We start from the raw sequence: 20047 nt of genomic DNA on the forward strand, positions 1-20047 counted from the left end.
GTTTACTTTTTAAATTTAAATAGTTAGCATCGGAAACTCATCCCTCCAAAAACAGTCTCAATTTCCATCCAACATTCGAATTTCTCTTTGGTTTTGGCCCAAGAATGTTTGCAACTTCTCTTCTAAGTCTTATTGCTTCCATAGCGAGGTTATCTCCATTGCTTGTTAAAGGGATCTTACGTACGGTTCCTTGCCTTCAAGGATGACATAGAAAAACTTTCAACTACCTTAATCATAATATAGAAATGTTAGGAAGTGTCCCAAATTTCAAAGTAGTAAAGATTTATTTTTTTGTAAAGAATATTTCCTAAGTTAATTTATTATTATAATATTAGATTTTTTTATAGAATAAGGAAAATTGTTGGAAATATCTCTACAAATATTCTAGGTTTTGAGGGGAAAAAATCATGAGATGGAGATAGACTTATAAAGACTAAATAAGATGGATAAAGATGTGAGGGAGAAGGAAAGATACCTAATGGAGTGAGGAAGCTCATGGTAGAGTATGGATACAAGGAGTGGGGAAATATAAGATGTCTCGGAAACCCAACAGTAATACTAGTTTTATCCTCTATAATGTTCTTTATTGTATAGTGAAAAGATTCTTTCTCATCCGTGGATGTAGGTATGTTTGGTTTAACCACGTTAAAACCCTTATGCACTGTATGTGATTATTTTATCTTTGTATTATTTATCTAATGTTGTTTGCATTAAAGCTTCTGCTAGCACAACTAGAAATATATTTTCTTTTGGCATCTATAAAAAAAATAAAAAAATACAATCAATCAAGTGATATCATGCTTCATACTTTCATAAATTTCATTGTTCATACTTTAATTTCATTTATTTGTACATTTGTACTTTAATATCATTTGTTTATACCCTTATTTGATAATCTAAATCTTATATTACATTTGTACTTTAATATCATTTATTTGATTTGATAATCTAAATCAATCAAGTGTAAATGACTTTCTTGAAAATTAAATACAAACAAAATTGAATCAATATTAAAAGTAAATTCAAAGTTCTTTTAGGTAAATAAATTGAAGTCATCAACTAAAAATTATTTTTTTAATGCAAATAAATTCTTTTAAAATTTCTCAAAATTGCTTCGTGACATTTGAATTAATATTTTTTTTAATTAACTTAATAAATTGATTCATGTCTTTTTCTTTTTATTTATTTTGCATATTCTTGTAATTTAACTTTACCATGACTTGTACAAATTCATTTGTATGATTTTTTTTTCTCAGTATCCATGATCAATTAATTAATTGTTATAGTTTCTTCCATTCGTTTAGTAGATACCATAAGTATACAAGTTTAGAGGGGTGCTATGACTTACCACTATACTTTCCCAATAGGTAACCTGACCCCCCAGACCTAGACTCGATTTTTCGCAAACTTGTTTTTCCTTTAAGAATCACACTTAGAGTTTTTTTTCCCCTTTAAACTCTAAAAACAAATTTCAAAAAAATCGATTTCACAAATAAAAAGCGAGTCTTACTGTTCAAGTGAGGATGCATGTGAAAACTATAGGTCTACAAATATATTAATTCTTTAACAAAACAATTTCAAAATTTCTAGTATTATTCTTAAATTATTTTTTAGAGTTTTTTCCGACAATTTCATGATTTTTGATTAATTTTTTGTTTATCATTATTTTGTATTAAAATATCCACCAATATTTATCGATATATCCATAAAATCAAATTATCTGTATATCCATAAAATTAAGTTATCGATGTTTCTGTCAATATCAATATTTTTATCCTTGTTATAACTAAAAATATTTAAATTTTTTTAAACATTTTAAAAGTTTTTTACTTATATATACTAAATGAATAATACAACAACAAACAATCTCACACTTAATAGATGATATTTGTGGAAAACCATTTATAGAGTCTCCCTAAAACAAATTATTGTAAATGCAGCAAATCAATCGGAAATAGAGAAAATTCGCTAATTCTAAAAGAACATGTACATACTTTTACTTTAACTAGATGTTATTTTTTCCCAAGGGTCTTACATTGATTGACACATAAACTCCTCTTCACATCTATGATGCAACACCCATGGGCTCCTTAGTGACCACCTCAATGAATTCAAGGGATGCAATCAATCAACTACCATAATTGATCAAATTAATAATAGGCTTTAAAAATATTGGAGAGGGATAGAAATAACAATAATAAATTCTAGGAGGGAGTGTAATAATTTAACCAATAGGTGTATTTGTAGATGAAAAACCATCACTGTCTTGGCAAATTATAGTAATAAATTAACTTAACAAAAACATACTAGTTCGAAAATCTAACCAAAAATAGAAAATTGCACAAAAATAGACATGCCTTGAGTGTTCTGCAAGGTCAGTTAGGCGCTAAGAGTGCTTGAGAACTCTATGAGGGTGCTTGTGTAATGCCCCAAACCCAATTTAAGGGTAAAATTGTAATTTAGAAATTAATAATTAATTAAAGTAATTTTATAAGGGTAAAAAGGTTTTTTTTTTTTTTTTTTTTTTGTATTTAAAACCCCTAGGTATAAATTAGATTTTTCCTATCCTTTTTATTCAGAAAACCCTTTTACATAGAGACCAGAAAGATCAGAGAGCATAGAGTTGAAGATTTGGAGATCAATTTTTTAGGTAAGATTTTTAATCCTTAAATTAACATCTTATTTAGTTAATTAGTTTTGAACACTTTAGATATTCTTTGGAATATTTCAATTTTGATTAGAGTTCGTTTAATTAATTTCTAGGTCAAAAAGATTAAAAATTTATGAACATAGTTTGATCTATTATTGGAGATCGATAAATTTGATTACTTAAATGAATAGATCTAGATAAAAAAGAAAAAAAAAATTATATAGTTTCAGATGTGAAAATTACATAAAATTTGTGAGTATGGAGGTTAAAAGTTTTGACTTTAGAGAGGAGAAAAAAAATGATGAAAGATGCGTGTTGGCAGGAAGGATTAGGCATGTTGAAAAAAAAAAAAAAAAAACTAAGAAATGGCCTGCACATTGACCTAGGAAAGGAAAAAAAAATGGTATTTTGGTAAACAATGAGGAAGAAAAGGACGTTGATGGCTTGGAAGAGAAATAGGTTAAGGTGTTGTTGGGTATTGAAATTAATAATAATAATAATAATAATAAGAAGAAGAAGAAGAAGAAGAAGAAGAAAAAAAAAAAAATAATAATAATAATGAATGGAGTTGGTATAGAGTTGTTGGAAAAAAAATATAAAAAAAATATATAGCGTATTTGTTAAGTTTCCGTAGGAGATTTAAATAATAGTAGTAATAGTTTAATGTAAATAAATATTCTTAAAAGATTTAATTTAGATAAGATAGAAAAAAGAAATAAATTATTGTTTAGGAAGTTGAAAATAATATTGGATGGTAATAATATTAATATGATAAATTAATTAGGATTCTTAATACTAAATAAAATATTTTTAGGATTGTCAAATTTATATATTTAGATAAATAATCAATAATCAATATTGTGTATGATATTATGTTAGGTGAGGAGGAAATTCTTCAGAGTTAAATACTTCAAGATTTTGAGTGCTTCTTCAAGGTAAATGAAATTAGTGCAGATTTTTATAAAAGAAAATAATTTTTTTTTTAAATTGTATTTTGAAATGTGTAAAAATATTATTTTTATCTTGTTGCATGGATCAAACATGTGTTTTGTATAGAAAGTATATTTGAGAATTTTCTTTGTTTATGAAAAATGAAAAATTGGGGAGATATGATGTTTTGTTTAGTAAGTTTGAATTAATAAAATAAAGTGTTTGACTTTAGATTATATGATCCTACTCAACGGGTTATAATTGTTGACATTTTCGGCCCTAATAAATTTGTTATAATAGTTGATATTATATGACCCTATTCAACAGGTTATAATAGTTGACCTTATGACCATAATCAACTGGTTATAATAGTTGATCTTATGGTCATAGTCAGCGGGTTATAATTGTTGACATTTGGTTTTGTTCACCTTAAATGAAACAAATTTGAAACTAATTACTCAATTGTGAATTCCCATAGAGTTGAAGATTTGGAGGTTTAGGGTTTGAAGATCAATTTTTTAAGTAAGATTTTTAATCCTTAAATTAAAATCGTATATTCGTTAATTAGTTTTGAACACTTTAGATATTTTTTGGAATATCTCAATTTTGATTAGAGTTCGTTTAATTAATTTCTAGGTCAAAAAGATTAAAAATTTATGAATATAGTTTGATCTATTAATGAAGATCAATAAATTTTGATTACTCAAATGAATAGATCTAGATAAAAAAGGAAAAAAAAAATTATATAATTTTAGATGTGAAAATTACATAAAATTTGTGAGTATGGAGGTTAAAAGTTTTGACTTTAGAGAGGAGAAAAAAAATGATGAAAGATGCGTGTAGGTAGGAAGGATTAGGCCTGTTGAAAAAAAAAAAAAACTAAGAAATGACCTGCACGTTGACCTAGGAAAGGAAAAAAAATAGTATTTTGGTAAACAATGAGGAAGAAAAGGACGTTGATGGCTTTGAAGAGAAATAAGTTAAGGTGTTGTTGGGTATTGAAATTAATAATAATAATAAGAAGAAGAAGAAGAAGAAGAAGAAAAGAAAGAATAATAATGAATGGAGTTGTTATAGACTTGTTGGAAACAAAAAATATAAAAAAAATGCATGGCGTATTTGTTAAGTTTCAATAGGAGATTTAAATAATAGTAATAATAGTTTAATGCAAATAAATATTCTTAAAAGATTTAATTTAGATAAGATAAAAAAGAGAAATAAATTATTGTTTAGGAAGTTGAAAATAATATTGAATGGTAATAATATTAATATGATAAATTAATTAGGATTCTTAATACTAAATAAAATATTTTTAGGATTGTCAAATTTATATATTTAGATAAATAATCAATAATCAATATTGTGTATGATATTATGTTAGGTGAGGAGGAAATTCTTCAAAGTTAAATACTTCAAGATTTTGAGTACTTCTTCAAGGTAAGGGAAATTAATGTAGATTTCCATAAAAGAAAATAATTTTCTTTTTTATAATGTATTTTGAAATGTGTAAAAATATTATTTTTATCTTTATGCATGGATCAAATATGTGTTTTGTATGGAAAATATATTTGAGAATTTTCTTTGTTTATGAAAAATGAAAAATTGAGATATGATGTTTTATTTTGTAAGTTTGAAATAATGAGATAAAGTGTTTGACTTTGGATTATATGGCCTTACTCAACGGGTTATAATTGTTGACATTTTTTACCATAATCAACATGTTATAATAGTTGATATTATATGACCCTAGTAAATGGATTATAATAGTTGATCTTATGGCTATAATCAACGGGTTATAATTGTTGACATTTGGTTTTGTTCACCTTAAATGGAATAAATTTGAAACTAATTACTCAATTGTGAATTCGCACCTAATTGGGCACCATTTGTCATACGATAACTAGAGTAAAGATATTTTGAATGCATTCGATTTGGTTTTGATGAAAAATTGTTTGATGAGAAATTGTTTTGAAATGGATATGAGAAAGTTTTGTTGAAAAGTTTGAATATATTAGCATTTTGAATTCAAAAGTTTTTATGAAAATAAGTATATGTTATATATCCTATTTGCAAGCATGATTGAAAATGTTTGATCTATGAAACTGTATTAATGTTCCTTATTGGGCTTTGAGCTCATCCCCCTTTGTTGATAATCTTTCAGGTAAGCTCAGTTCAGGCGAGGAGTGATAGTTAGGAGGGAAATTTGGCTTTAATAGGACATTTGTTTAAACTCTCTTTATTTTGGACATTGTTTAGATATTAAAACTTAATTCTCGTTTGAATTATTTTGAGTTTGGAGTTATTTGGACAATAACACTTTGGTTGATGTATTAGTTTTTTTAAAGTTGATATTTGGAGATTTTATAATTTTGTCCTACTACTCTGAATAGAAATTTGGTAATTGGTAAATTTATAGTTACAATACAAATCTTTGTGTCGTTTCCACTTTGAGCCTTTGGGCTTGAGGTATGAAATGACCGTCATGTCCTTGGAGTGGGTTTTGGGGAGTGACAACTTGAGTATCACTTTTATTTTTTTATTTTTTCTTTTCATTTTAAAATCACACCCATTAAAAACTATGTCCACAACGTACCTTATGCTTGTCATTATAGTTTGAACATCTCAATTGTACTCACCAAAATTGTCTTATAATTGAATTTACAACAATCTCATATCTCCAAAGCTAGTGTACATGCTAGGTAGATCAAATTTATGAATGTTTGGATCAAATTTTCAACTTAAACTAACTAGTCTAGTACAATAATAATCTCTTCAACAAATTTGCAATAAAATAATGTTAATATAAACCATCTAACACTATCAAATGGATTTTGCATATTACTCAAACTCTTATGTCGAAATCAAACATCCTGAACAATAACGTTTAGTCGTCATGCATGCAATGAATCCTGATAGATGTGATAGAAAGGGAAGACATCTACTGGAAAAGAAAAACTCCCTGTTCATGTTGTCAATGTTAGGATAAAGGAAACGTGCAATCCTTTGAGAGCTCATAAGTTATATAATTTTTTTTTTTCCCTTGTAATTATATATAGTGAATTTATTCTCTTTCATTTGTGGATATAAGCACAATTAGTTAAGAAACGTATTAAAACCTTGAAACATTCATTAACATGATGGGTAAAAAGATTTTTAGAAAAGTAAAATAAAATGAAACACACAAGAAGATTATAAAAGGAATTTAATTTGGTTAAAGGTGGAGTGAATAGTTTTGCTAAGTTCTCTAAAGGCAGAATCATGTTAAAACCTCACGCGGCTTTGTGTCGAGGGTTTATATTAATCCTTATAGCACAATATTGAAGCTTCCGTTAATTAATATATATGGCATTGCTCCATCTTCAAACTTCATTTATTTCACAATATTAATTATATTTAAAAATGCAAAAGACTTATTCACTTAAATTTTCATTTTACAAACTCTTTCAGGCCTTTTGGAGCTCTTGCATTTTTTTTTCCATTTCGATTTTTGTTTTATTTTAAACCTAATGGGATTTTACTTTGGGGCAGTTTTGCACAATTTTATGGATTTTTATGTCTGGAAGTAAATTTTCAACATGATTTTTTTTTTCCCACAAGAATGACTTCTTGTGGTAGAAAGTTGACATCTTTAGCACCATCTTATTTTATTTTCTTCTTTTCTTTTTTTTTCTTTTTTTATTGAAAAATTTATTTTGATCCAAAACTTATTTTAGTTGTAACAATTGATTTTTTTTATCGCTTTCTTTTCATTTTAAGAATTTATTTTAATAGTAGCCTTTTGAAAACCAAATCCATATTAATATTTTTTTTCCCTTTTTTATCATTTTTTTTGGGTACCTAATCACATTATTCATATCCCGATCACTTTTTTACACCTTGATCACATTCTTCATATTTCTGGTCAATTTTCTTTAATTTTGTCATACTTTTTAATTATACAATTTTCCTAGTAATATTGGATAAGTTATTCAAAATGGTATAAAAAATATGTTTTAAAAAATTTAATCTAGGATTCATTGAATTCCTTCACATACCCAAAAATTTGCATGGCATACCTAGCTAGGATTTCTTCACATACCCACCTAGTAAAATTTGTTTTACCATGGCTATGAGACCCCTGGTTACATGGAATTAAAAGAAAAAGAAAAAAAGACTAAGAAAAGGTTTGTAATAGTGTCACAATGTGAAGAAACCTACCACATATAAATGGATTAATTTCTCATTGAAATAAACAAATAAATAACATACAACCTCCTGAATCTCATATGTATGTTTTATACAAATCTAAAAAATTCGAAGAAGATAAACTAAATATCCCCAAATCCAAGAAGATTTATTTTTCAATCTTTATATGTTGTGGTTTCTTCTACTAGAGGAGAATAAAATGAAAAAGGTTGGGAATTATGATTAGCTTAAAATTGATTATAATAAACAAAGTATCGGTTCAAATTCACTTCAAGTTTCCTATATTTGAAAATAAAAAAATATTAAAATTTTTTATATAAAATGTGCAAACTTTTTATATAAAGTGTATGGAGTACTCACCTTATATGTTCAAAAATCACTTTTCAAATTTTAAAAAATTTGAGGTATTAAAAAAATTTTTGATACCCCAATTTTTTTAAAATACTCTTTAAAAATTATTATCTTTTTATAGTAAATCTTAAATATTAAGTTACTATCATTTTCTCTTCTGGAAAAAAAAGATGTTATCAGTCTATGACTAAGGAGATGTTTAGTAAAACTTCATACTTATTACTTAATGACTTAAGTTGACTTTAAGTTAAATTATACTTCAATTGTTGACTTAAAACTTATTACTTAATTTTTATTTTAAGTATTAAAGTTGTTTAATAAAATTAACTTAAAACTTATTCTAAATCATCAAATTAACTTATTTATCTTCATATATCATAATTAAGGCAAAGGAGGTTGAATAAAATTAGAGGTTGTGGAGTAGCAAAGGAGATCATAAAGATAATGAGAGTAAATAAGGGTAAAAAAGTAAAATAAAGATGTGGACTTAAGAATAAATTAATTATTTTTAGTTATTACTTAAAATTATTTTTTATTTAAGTTATGTCATTAAGTTATTTTATCAAATATACTTAATTTATTTAATGACTTGAATTAAATTATTAAGTCACTTGTAAGTTATAAAATTGGTTTACTAAACACTCACTAACATGTCCACAAGTAAAGCTTTCTAAATGAAATAAAATACCATAGAAAGGTTCCTCGAAGTAACCATTATCTTTATTTTCTATATGACCTTTTTTTTTTTTTTTTTTTTTAAGTGATAACTTTTCTTTTTCTTGACTAAATTTAGTTTTCAATAGGCACAAGACGGTCATTATGTTTAGGATTTACGTTACAACTTCATCTTTCATTTATTTCCTTGTTTCAATATTTTAAAGTTTTAAAAAGTATTATGAACTGATCTTCACTTTCTATTTTTCTCTTTTTTTCTAAAAGAAAAAAGAAAAAAAAAATGTAGGCGATGATAATGTGATGGGAATAGAAGGTGGAAGTATGGGAGAAAATGGTAAATAAGACAGAGGGAAGGAGATAGAGATTTAGGTTTAAAGGTTTTTTAGGTTAATTTGTGTCGAAGAAGATGACAGCACATAAATTAATTAAAAAAAAAAAAGAAGGTTGTTAATTAATTAAATATTAATAATTTTTAATTAAATGAATAGACTAATTTTTAAATAAAACGATTTATTTTTTTATTAATTTAAGAATGTTCAAACTAGTGAATCAACTTGGAAACACAATGAATTATTAAACTACCAAAAAGCCTAATTAGGTGTGAGGCATTATAAATATGACATGTCCTGAACATCGTATTGCCTCACCAACATGTCCAATTCAGCTCTAAGATGTTTATTGCATGATGACTTTTATACCCTCTTCAGAGTATATTAATTTTGACACAGCACCTTCATGTTATATATAATAACTATTTCATGACTAAGGGGCAAAATTAGGGATCATTATTTAATGCCTAAGTTGGGAACTAGACTTGAAGATTGTAGTTACAAATAATGATGAAAATATTGGTTTTAACGGATATATTGATAACTTGATTTTACGGATATATAGGGATATATTAGAAAATATCGGTGGTTATTATGATACAAAATATTGATAGAACAAAAATTGATTAGAACTTATTAAAATATTGAGAAAAATGATAAAATAATGATATAATAAGAAGTAATAATAAATATTTTGAAATTGTTTATTAAAAAATTAATATATTTATGATATACATTGTTGTATTTGATAATAATACGGTCAGTGTTAATAAAAAATATATATTTTGTAAGTATACATTCATTATTAAGTTATATTAAATATTATAAGACAATAATATTGTGACATTTTATTATAGCATGTCTAACTTTAAAATATAATTAATATTAAAATTAAGATCTATTTAAGTCAAATGCATTCAATGATATAAAATAAATGATAACATATGTATAATTTTTATTTTATTTTATAATATTTATGTTTTTTATATTCAATTAATATCAAATGATATAAAAAATCCATTAAGAAAATTTAAAAATAAAATAATTAGAATTAATTTGTTTATTAAAATATTCTATTAATATTTTGTTTTTATGATGAGTTTTAATATATGTTTTTTTGGTGCACTCAGTATTAGGTATGCCTAGTGGTGAGCCAAGGCTGCGTTTGGACGTTTAGTCTAGGTTCGAGCCTCAGGCCTGCAACAAGCCAAATATTCGCCCAAATCCATTAATTATCAAAGAAATGAGATAGAGAGAGAGAGTCTGTCTCCCATCTCAAGATTCTATGGACAAGAGTTTTGTGTAGGTTTCTCAAACAATCAACACTTTATTATTCCTCAGGAGTGCTTACTGTCATTTTATTTTATCACTATTAGGTCTTGTTTGGGATGTCAGAACAATGAAAATGAGAAATTCATTACATTTCTCATTTATTATTCATTTGATTTACTTATTAGAAACGACAATAGGAATCAAATATTCATTTCTCATGGAAACCAAAAGGCACTCTTATTATTATTTTGATTCCTCTCATGGAAACCAATGTAACTTTTTTTTTTTTTCCATATACACCCTCGACTCTCAAGTTGAATTAAGCACGTTTGGAAAGAGAACAAGAAATTAAAGGCTGCCTCTTTGCTACTTCTAATGGTCAAAAGGAGGTTGTGGTTGAGCTTTTAATTTTATTATTATTAGTTAGTTAGTGATATATGTGGAGAGTAGTATCTGTGGAAGGACGTTTGGCTACAGCTTCCCGTTCAATCATGGAGAAGACACCAAACCTTAGCAACAGCGCTGTAGTCTTCCTTAACAAAAAGAGAAAGGTCAGTCCCTGTTTTCCTCTCATACTTTTATGATTAGTGGTTTTGAATATAATTCAACATGAAGATCTTGGTAATAATCTTATGTATGGCTAGCTTTTGATTCTTTTGCTACAAACTAGCTAGGAATTAACAATATCATATTTTATGACATAAATTTTGAAAGACCTAGATCCAATCCTCATCTAAGCAACTTATATATGGTGCACGATTCTCTTTGATTTTTGAAGGACCTAAACCCAATACTCATCTGGGTTTTTCATTATTTACAGTGAGCTATGTTTCTATTTACTTAAGTCTTTCTCCAAGGGAATGGAGATCCCCACATCTTGTCAGAGGACCTGTTTTTCTTTATCAACAATGGGCAGTTTGCATGAATCATAAATGTAGTATTTTTCACAATTTTGAAGAAGAAACGTTTTTTGAGAGATAAAATAATCCAAATGTTAGCAATTTTCATGATTTTCATATCGAGAAATTAATAGTTCTCTAACTTAAATATGTTTCCACATTAGCCCAAACTAAGGAATTAACTCATCCACTCCATTAGAATCAATGTTATTAGCAGGGATTGAGAATTAGGAATCATGTTGTATAGCTGATTAATTTCTATCTTGTAAGGGTAGAATAGTAGTGAATTGTTAGCCTGTCAAACTGAGCTTGTTGGCACCCTTAAGTGACCTATGAGCAGTGCAAGTTGCAATGTGTGGGACGGATGCCTCAGACTAAGAGGCCATGCTGTAGGGACCCTTCTCTTTGGAAAACACGTGGCACGAATCTCACAGTGACACGTGGCACATGTCATCAATCGGACCATTATCATCCGGACCATCACCATCCGGATTCCCCTAAGGATACGCATGATGCAGTTCTCCTATCCGGACCACCTCAAGGAAAGGCAAATGACGTTTCAGCTTCTCCTATCCAAGGAAGAGCAAACGTCGCTGGCAGAGCACAGACATCCGGACAACCTTCATAATGCATCCGCTCCACAATACATCCGGGTAATCAGCATGTGCCATCCGGGTATAATCGTCTGGATCATCAATTAAAGTAAAGCGAGTCTTACACGCTATCACAACAAACAGCCATGACCCACATCCCATCACCTGCAGAGTGAGAAGACAAGATGAAGTGACAGCAAGTCACTTCCCACGATCATTCTACATAATCACTTCCCACGATCTCTGACAACCTCATCACCTACCATGGTTTCTGACAGCCACTCGTAGGGTGATGATGCTCCTACTGACACCTATCATCATCATAACAACATAAAATATCTCCTCACCATTAATGAAGAGGAACAGTACCCCTGAAGCTGTATATATAGGCCTTCACACGAAGAGAATGGGATCCCCTGGTAACCTCCTAATACCTGGTAAAAGGCCAACTAATTTATATCCCTCTCTCTGACCATGGCTAACAAAACCATCGGAGGGTGCGTCCGGACACCCTGTCCGGATGCCTTCTTGCAGGTATAACGACTGGATCAAGAACCTTTATGAGTTGAAATCACGCGTCCATCCATCTGGCAACTACGTGGATCATCAAAGACGCGAGGTAACAACATTGGCGCCGTCTGTGGGAATATTCTTACTTTGATTCAGTCACTGAAAGAGATGGCTACACCTTCCCAAAGCCGTTCATCTGGTAGGGGAGAGGATGATAATTTTGAATGGCGCCTAGCCATCGAAAGGAGACAGTTGGCAAGCGAAAGACAGCTGAAAGCTCTCCTCCAGGAGACAGAAATATTGAGAGAAGAAAACGCTGTGTTACGCATCCAGGCTTCAACATCAGGGCCCCCTCGACGTCAGCGTTCGAGGGGCCAAGTAGCAAACTCAAGACCTCAACAAGAACCGGGGTCAATATATCCTGGGACAACAGGAGCTATCCCAGGAGCATGCAACGTAAGACCTCATGAGCCACGCACGCCTATGCCTCGAGCTCCCCGTGAGGAAAGCTCAGACTCTACTCACTTTTCAGCGAAAAGACAACGTGATAAAAAATCCCAGTTGTCAAATTCAATGCGCGCGAGACTAGGCCCACAAGAGCCTGGAAGATCAAGGCCGCCAATGGCCACAACCTGGGCACCACGCCCTGAGCCCATGGCCACCCCCATGGTGCAAAACGTTCACCCGCATCGTGACCCTGTAGTCACCCCTGTGACGCGGAACGTTCATTCGCACCCAGTGGAACAACCAACTGGGAGAAACATCCCAAACGGGCCACCCATTGGCTCCATCAGCAAAAGGCTGGATGACATGCTCTCCACGCCTTTTTGCTCTCATATCATTAATTACGAGCCCCCAAGGGGATTCCTCGTACCAAAATTTTCCACATACGATGGAACCAACGATCCCTTTGATCACATCATGCATTATCGACAGCTCATGACGCTCGATATTGGCAACGATGCACTACTGTGCAAAGTATTTCCCGCCAGCCTACAAGGACAGGCCCTCTCATGGTTTCATCGCCTACCTCCCAACACTGTTGGCAATTTCAGGGACCTGTCCGAAGCTTTCGTGGGACAATACCTGTGCTCCGCCCGACACAAGCAAAATATCAGCACCTTGCAGAACATAAAAATGCAAGATAACAAATCCTTGAGGGAATTCATGAAGCGATTTGGCCAAGCCGTACTTCAAGTAGAGGCTTGCAGTATGGATGCTGTCCTACAGATCTTCAAACGAAGCATCTGTCCAGGCACTCCATTCTTCGAATCACTGGCTAAAAAGCCTCCTACTACGATGGATGACTTATTCAGACGAGCCAACAAATATTCAATGCTCGAAGATGACGTACGTGCAGCCACCCAACAAGTTTTGGTTGCCGGACGACCATCTAGAGGTAATACGGAGAGAAATACTAAACCTCCGGATCGGCCAAAACCGTCTGATCGAAGGCAGGAAGGGCCAAGTCGCCCGGAAATGCCGCCTCTCACACCTCTTTCTATATCATATGAGAAACTTCTCCCAATGATCCAGGGCTTGTCCGACTTCAAGTGACCTAGACCCATTGGAACAGACCCATCTACAAGGGATCGTAGTAGGAGATGTGCCTTCCACAAAGATCATGGCCATACAACAGAGACATGCCGATCTTTCCAGTATCTGGTCGAAAGGCTCATAAAAGCAGGGCATTTGAAGCAATATCTTCGATCAGATAATGAAGGAAGTGACGCACCCCAACATCACAACCCCGAGAACCTTAGGGCCCCAGCTGCCCCCAAGGCCGTCATAAACTATATTACCGGAGGTCCATCTGACGAGGAGTACGACTCTAGGCGAAAGAGGCAAAAGTTGTTGCGAGCCGCATCAATACGCGAACGCATCAACTCCATCCGGCCTAGGCTAACTGGAGGGGGCCCTCGCCCCATAGATGGAACAATCATTTTTCTGCCAGTAGATCCCACCCGGACATTACAGCCGCATCGCGACGCCCTCATCTTGTCCCTAGAAATTGGGGACTTCGATGTGCGGCGTATCTTGGTTGACCCAGGCAGTTCGGCCGATCTTGTGCAAGCATCGGTCATGAGCCACATGGGACACACTCTCACAGGCCTCGAAAACCCTAGACGAATCCTATCTGGATTCAACGGATCTTCAACTACATCCTTGGGAGACATTGTACTGCCGGTCCAAGCAGGCCCAGTCACTCTCAACGTACAGTTTTCGGTAGTGCAGGAGTTATCACCCTTCAATGTCATTTTGGGGCGCACATGGCTCCACTACATGAAAGCTATCCCCTCTACATATCATCAAATGGTGAGTTTTCTCACCAACAATGGCCAAATCGACCTATATGGCAGCCAATTAGCCGCTCGCCAATGCTATCAAATAGCACGTGAAGCAGGGGCTAACCAGGAGGATGGATCTCCCCCTGAACCCAGCATTGCACACGACCAATAGCAATTATTGGGTCCGGCGGACAAAGATCCCCTGGCAGCAGATCCCTTACAAACAATCCAAATTTCGGAGGAAAACGATCACCTCACGAACATCAGTTCCCTCATGACACAAAAAGAAACTCAGGGCATGCAAAATATTCTCAGACAGAACCATGACATCTTCGCATGGGCACATTTTGACATGAAGGGAATTCATCCCTCCATTGCATCTCACAGGCTTAACGTCTTTTCAGCTGCCAGACCCGTCCGGCAGAGGATTAGGCGCTTTCACCCGGATAGACAAAGAGTCATCCGGAATGAGATTGACAAATTGCTCGAAGCCGGATTCATCAGAGAAGTTTCTTATCCGGATTGGTTGGCAAACGTAGTAGTGGTACCCAAAAAAGAAGGAAAATGGCGAGTTTGTGTAGATTACACCAACCTCAACAATGCGTGTCCAAAAGACAGTTTTCCCTTACCACGAATAGATCAGATTGTGGATTCCACTTCCGGGCAAGGGATGCTCTCTTTCTTGGATGCCTTCTCCGGATATCATCAAATCCCCATGTCCCCGGATGACGAAGAAAAAACAGCATTCATAACGCCACACGGCCTCTATTGCTATAAAGTCATGTCATTCGGACTCAAAAATGCTGGCGCCACGTATCAAAGGTTGATGACTAAAATCTTCAAACCTCTGATAGGCCACTCGGTAGAGGTATATATTGATGATATCGTAGTCAAAAGCAAAACTCGAGAGTAGCATATCCTTCATTTGCAAGAAGTTTTTCACCTCTTACGAAAGTATGGCATGAAGCTAAATCCTTCGAAATGCGCCTTTGGCATAAGTGCTGGCAAATTTCTAGGATTTATGGTCAGCCAAAGGGGCATAGAAGTCAGCCCGGATCAAGTCAAGGCAGTCATGGAAACACCCCCTCCCAGGAACAAGAAGGAGTTACAACGCCTCACAGGCAAGCTCGTTACGTTAGGGCGTTTCATAGCCCGCTTCACTGATGAGTTGCGACCCTTCTTCTTGGCAATACGAAAAGCTGGAGCGCACGGGTGGATGGACAGTTGCCAAAGCGCTTTGGAAAGGATTAAACATTGTCTTATGCAACCACCCATCTTGAGCAGCCCCATCCCAAAGGAGAAATTGTACATGTATCTGGCGGTATCAGAATGGGCAATCAGTGCCGTTCTATTACGCTGCCCCTCACCCAAGGAGCAGAAGCCTATCTACTATGTCAGCAGGGCATTGGCAGACGTAGAAACCAGATATTCAAAAATGGAGCTAACAGCCTTAGCCCTTCAAAGCGCTGCCCAAAAGCTCCGGCCCTATTTTCAAGCCCACCCGGTGATCGTGTTAACCGATCAACCCCTTCGCAATATTCTGCACAAGCCAGATTTAATCGGGAGAATGCTACAATGGGCCATTGAATTAAGCGAGTTTGGAATCGAATTCCAACCAAGGTTGTCTATGAAAGGCCAGGTAATGGCTGACTTCGTGCTAGAATATTCCCGAAGACCCAGCCAACATGACGAATCAAGTAAAAAAGAATGGTGGACTCTGCGAGTTGACGGAGCCTCACGCTCATCAGGCTCTGGAGTCGGGCTCCTATTGCAGTCCCCAACTGGGGAACATTTGGAATAAGCCATCCGGCTGGGATTCTCTGCCTCTAACAATGAAGCAGAATATGAAGCCATCTTGTCCGGATTGGACCTCGCCCTTGCTCTATCCGTCTCCAAACTCCGGATCTATAGTGACTCACAACTCGTGGTAAAACATGTCCAAGAGGAATATGAGGCTAAAGACGCACGCATGGCGCGATACTTAGCTAAAGTAAGAGACACCTTGCAGCAATTCACCGAATGGGCAATCGAAAAAATCAGGAGAGCTGACAACAGGCGCGCTGACGCATTGGCCGGCATAGTTGCCTCCCTCCCCATCAAAGAAGCCATTCTATTGCCCATACATGTGCAACCCAACCCCTCTGTCGCAGAAATTTCCACATGCAGTACCATTGAGACAAACCAAGCGGATGGCCAAGAATGGACGTATGACATCACAGAATATATCTGGACCAGCACTCTACCCGGAGATCTCAAACAAGCACACAAAGTCCGGGTGCAAGCTGCCCGTTTCACCCTGATTGGGGGGCACCTGTACAAGCGATCCTTCACAGGACCTTACCTTCGATGCCTAGGGCAGTCAGAGGCCCAGTATGTGTTAGCTGAGTTACACAAGGGAATATGCGGAAATCATTCGGGAGGACGATCTCTGGCACATAGAACTCATTCGCAAGGATACTATTGGCCAACAATGAAGAAAGACGCGGCAGCATATGTCAAAAGATGTGATAAATGTCAAAGGTATGCTCCCATTCCACATATGCCATCAACAACGTTAAAATCAATCTCAGGCCCATGGCCCTTCGCACAATGGGGTATGGACATAGTGGGACCTCTCCCAACTGCACCTGCCCAAAAGAAATTTTTGTTTGTTGCCACGGATTATTTCAGTAAGTGGGTGGAAGCTGAAGCATATGCTAGCATCAAGGACAAGGATGTCACCAAGTTTGTATGGAAAAATATTATCTGTCGTTTTGGAATCCCCCAAACCATCATAGCCGACAATGGTCCACAATTTGATAGCATTGCATTCAGGAATTTCTGTTCGGAGCTGAACATCCGGAACTCATACTCCACACCACGATATCCTCAGAGCAATGGGCAAGCAGAAGCCACAAACAAGACCCTAATCACTGCCTTAAAGAAAAGGCTTGAACAAGCCAAAGGAAAATGGGTCGAGGAGCTGCCCGGCGTCCTATGGGCCTACCAAACTACACCCAGACGGCCAACAGGAAATACTCCTTTCGCTCTCGCATATGGAATGGATGCAGTCATTCCTACCGAAATAGGTCTCCCTACTATCTGGACTGATGTAGCAAAACAAAGTAATGCAAACATGGAATTAGGAAGAAATTTGGATTGGACGGATGAAGTGAGGGAAAGTGCAACCATCCGGATGGCAGATTATCAACAAAGGGCATCAGCACATTACAATCGCAAAGTAAGGTCAAGAAGCTTCAAAAATGGTACGCTAGTCCTTAGAAAAGTTTTTGAAAATACTACTGAAGTGGGTGCAGGGAAATTTTAAGCCAACTGGGAAGGACCCTATATAGTGTCTAAGGCAAGTGACAATGGAGCCTATCATCTACAAAAATTGGACGGAACTCCATTACTTAGACCATGGAATGTATCTAATTTAAAACAGTATTATCAATGAAAAAGCAAAGACTAGTGCAAATGGAAAAAGAACTGTTTTATTGATGTATATAAATGTATGTACAAAGAGGTCTCCGGACCGTAGAAAATACAAAAAGAGGATTACAGCAAGAAATTGCAAAAAGACAAAAGCCATCAGGGAGCAGCCTTAAAGTTTCTTCTCTTCACCCGGAGGAATAGAAGGGACGTCCCGCTTTATGCCATTCTTCTTCATACAACAGCGATAGCCGAAGATGAAGGTATCATCCACTTGTTTTTGGTAGTCCGCTTCCAGTTCCTCCCTCTCTGCAGCAAACTCCCGTTCTAGCTCTTCTTTTTGTGCTGTTAAGCGCAGCTGCAAATCTTCTTTTTGCTTCTTTTCAATAGAAGCTTTTGTCCGGAGTTGCCTCACTTTCCCCCGCAGCCGGGCTATCTCATCCTCTGCCTCATGCAGGCGGGCGATCGATGATTCCTCCCGGCCCTTAGCCTCAGCCAAATCCACCCGGAGGGCTTCATTGTCTTCTCGAGCGGTGGATACGCTGGCTTCGGCCTCCCCCAGTCTCAGGCGCAACTGATCTTCAGTATCTTTGTGCCGAGCGGCGAAGGCCTTCATATAATCAGTGGTCCGCAGCAGGTCAGTGAAAAGGTCGTATTGATTGGCCATACCACGGAGACCACTCACCAGCTGCAGACAAACAGACAAACAAGGAAAAGCAAAGTTATAAATCACACCACAAACACATATCAGAATGAGAAAAATAAAAAAAGCACAAAAGCAGGTTACCGTTTCCACCATCTCGAACATCTTGGCTGAAGGCATCACATTGGGCAAACCGGGTGGAATCTGTTTCAGCTTCTCTTCCAACTCCGCGTAGCTGAAAGGACTAGCGGAGCTGCAAGCAGCATCATTAACAAGATCCCCGCCTGCTGAGGTAACAGAAGGAGACTCTTGTTCCGGATTCAGGGCCTCAACATTTACGACCGGATGGGTCTCCCCGGGTGCAACCTCAGCCGGGACCATCACAGGGACGGCTGGAGGCTCAGTCGCCATCTCCACTTCGCCCCCCTCCGGATGAGCGTCGTGGGCGGACGAACAACTGACCTCGATTTCTTGCTGACGATCTTGAAGCCGCCCGAGGAGTCCGGACCTCAGATTGTGCGCTGAGCGAGGCCTCTTTGAAGGTGGCCCCTTCACCAAAACAAGAGCCAGCCGATCCAAATCGTCAGAGGGCTGACTTTGACTTTCTGCCCCAGCTTCCTCCATTGGGTCCGCGCAAACAGCTTCAACTGCATCAGCATCCGGAGTAGGTAAGTCCGGATGGTTGATGGACGCAGCTTCCTCAGCCAAGTTTGCCGGACGGGCAACCGCTGCCAAAGGGGTACTTGAGTGGTTTAGTCCCGCGATGTGTCTGGATCCGCTTGAGACAGAGTGAGGAGCAGGGTTCACTGGCTCCTCTATTATTACCTCCGCCTCATGAATAATTGGCGGAGGAGTAAATTCTCTGGGAGGGGTGAGCTCCTTCACCCCCTTCCCATTCTTCACCAGCTTCTTCTTTTTCGCTGAAGCTTTATTTGGAGGAGAGTCTACGCCGCGTTTCTGTCCGGGAGCCTTCTGAAGGGTCCCATCGTTTTTCTTCTTCTCCCGATTGTCAGGAGAACCCGGCGTTTTTCAGCGTCAGCCTCTTTTGACGCCTGGTAAATCGGGAGATCCTTCACAATATAATGCTCCCCAAGCACCACCTCCTTTGGCATCTTCCTGGGGAGAATGTTGATGACGTACTCTTGGGGCTCCCGGACGACAGTCATTAGGTTCCGCGCAGTCAGCAGCGTCTTGCACTGCCTCTCCTTGGCGTCTATCTCAAACAATTTGCTGAGACAGGCAAAAGACGCATTTTCCACCCAATCTACGAGGTGGCCCCTTTTTTCCGCACCTGCATTAACAACAACAAAG

General features: G+C 35.9%; 1 protein-coding gene across 1 annotated transcript; it reads right to left on the minus strand.

Moving 5' to 3' along the window:
• Window positions 1-18183: 18183 nt before the first annotated feature.
• Window positions 18184-20047, minus strand: LOC109123993 (uncharacterized). Its single transcript, XM_019225450.2, has 2 exons — window positions 18881-20047; window positions 18184-18781 (listed from the first exon to the last, which is right to left on the minus strand). Exons 1-2 carry the CDS (start codon window positions 19358-19360, stop codon window positions 18266-18268), a joined length of 996 nt encoding a protein of 331 aa, XP_019080995.1. The 5' UTR covers window positions 19361-20047; the 3' UTR covers window positions 18184-18265.

Source organism: Vitis vinifera, chromosome 15 (genome assembly GCF_030704535.1).
Source record: "Vitis vinifera cultivar Pinot Noir 40024 chromosome 15, ASM3070453v1".
NCBI classification, from domain to species: domain Eukaryota; kingdom Viridiplantae; phylum Streptophyta; class Magnoliopsida; order Vitales; family Vitaceae; genus Vitis; species Vitis vinifera.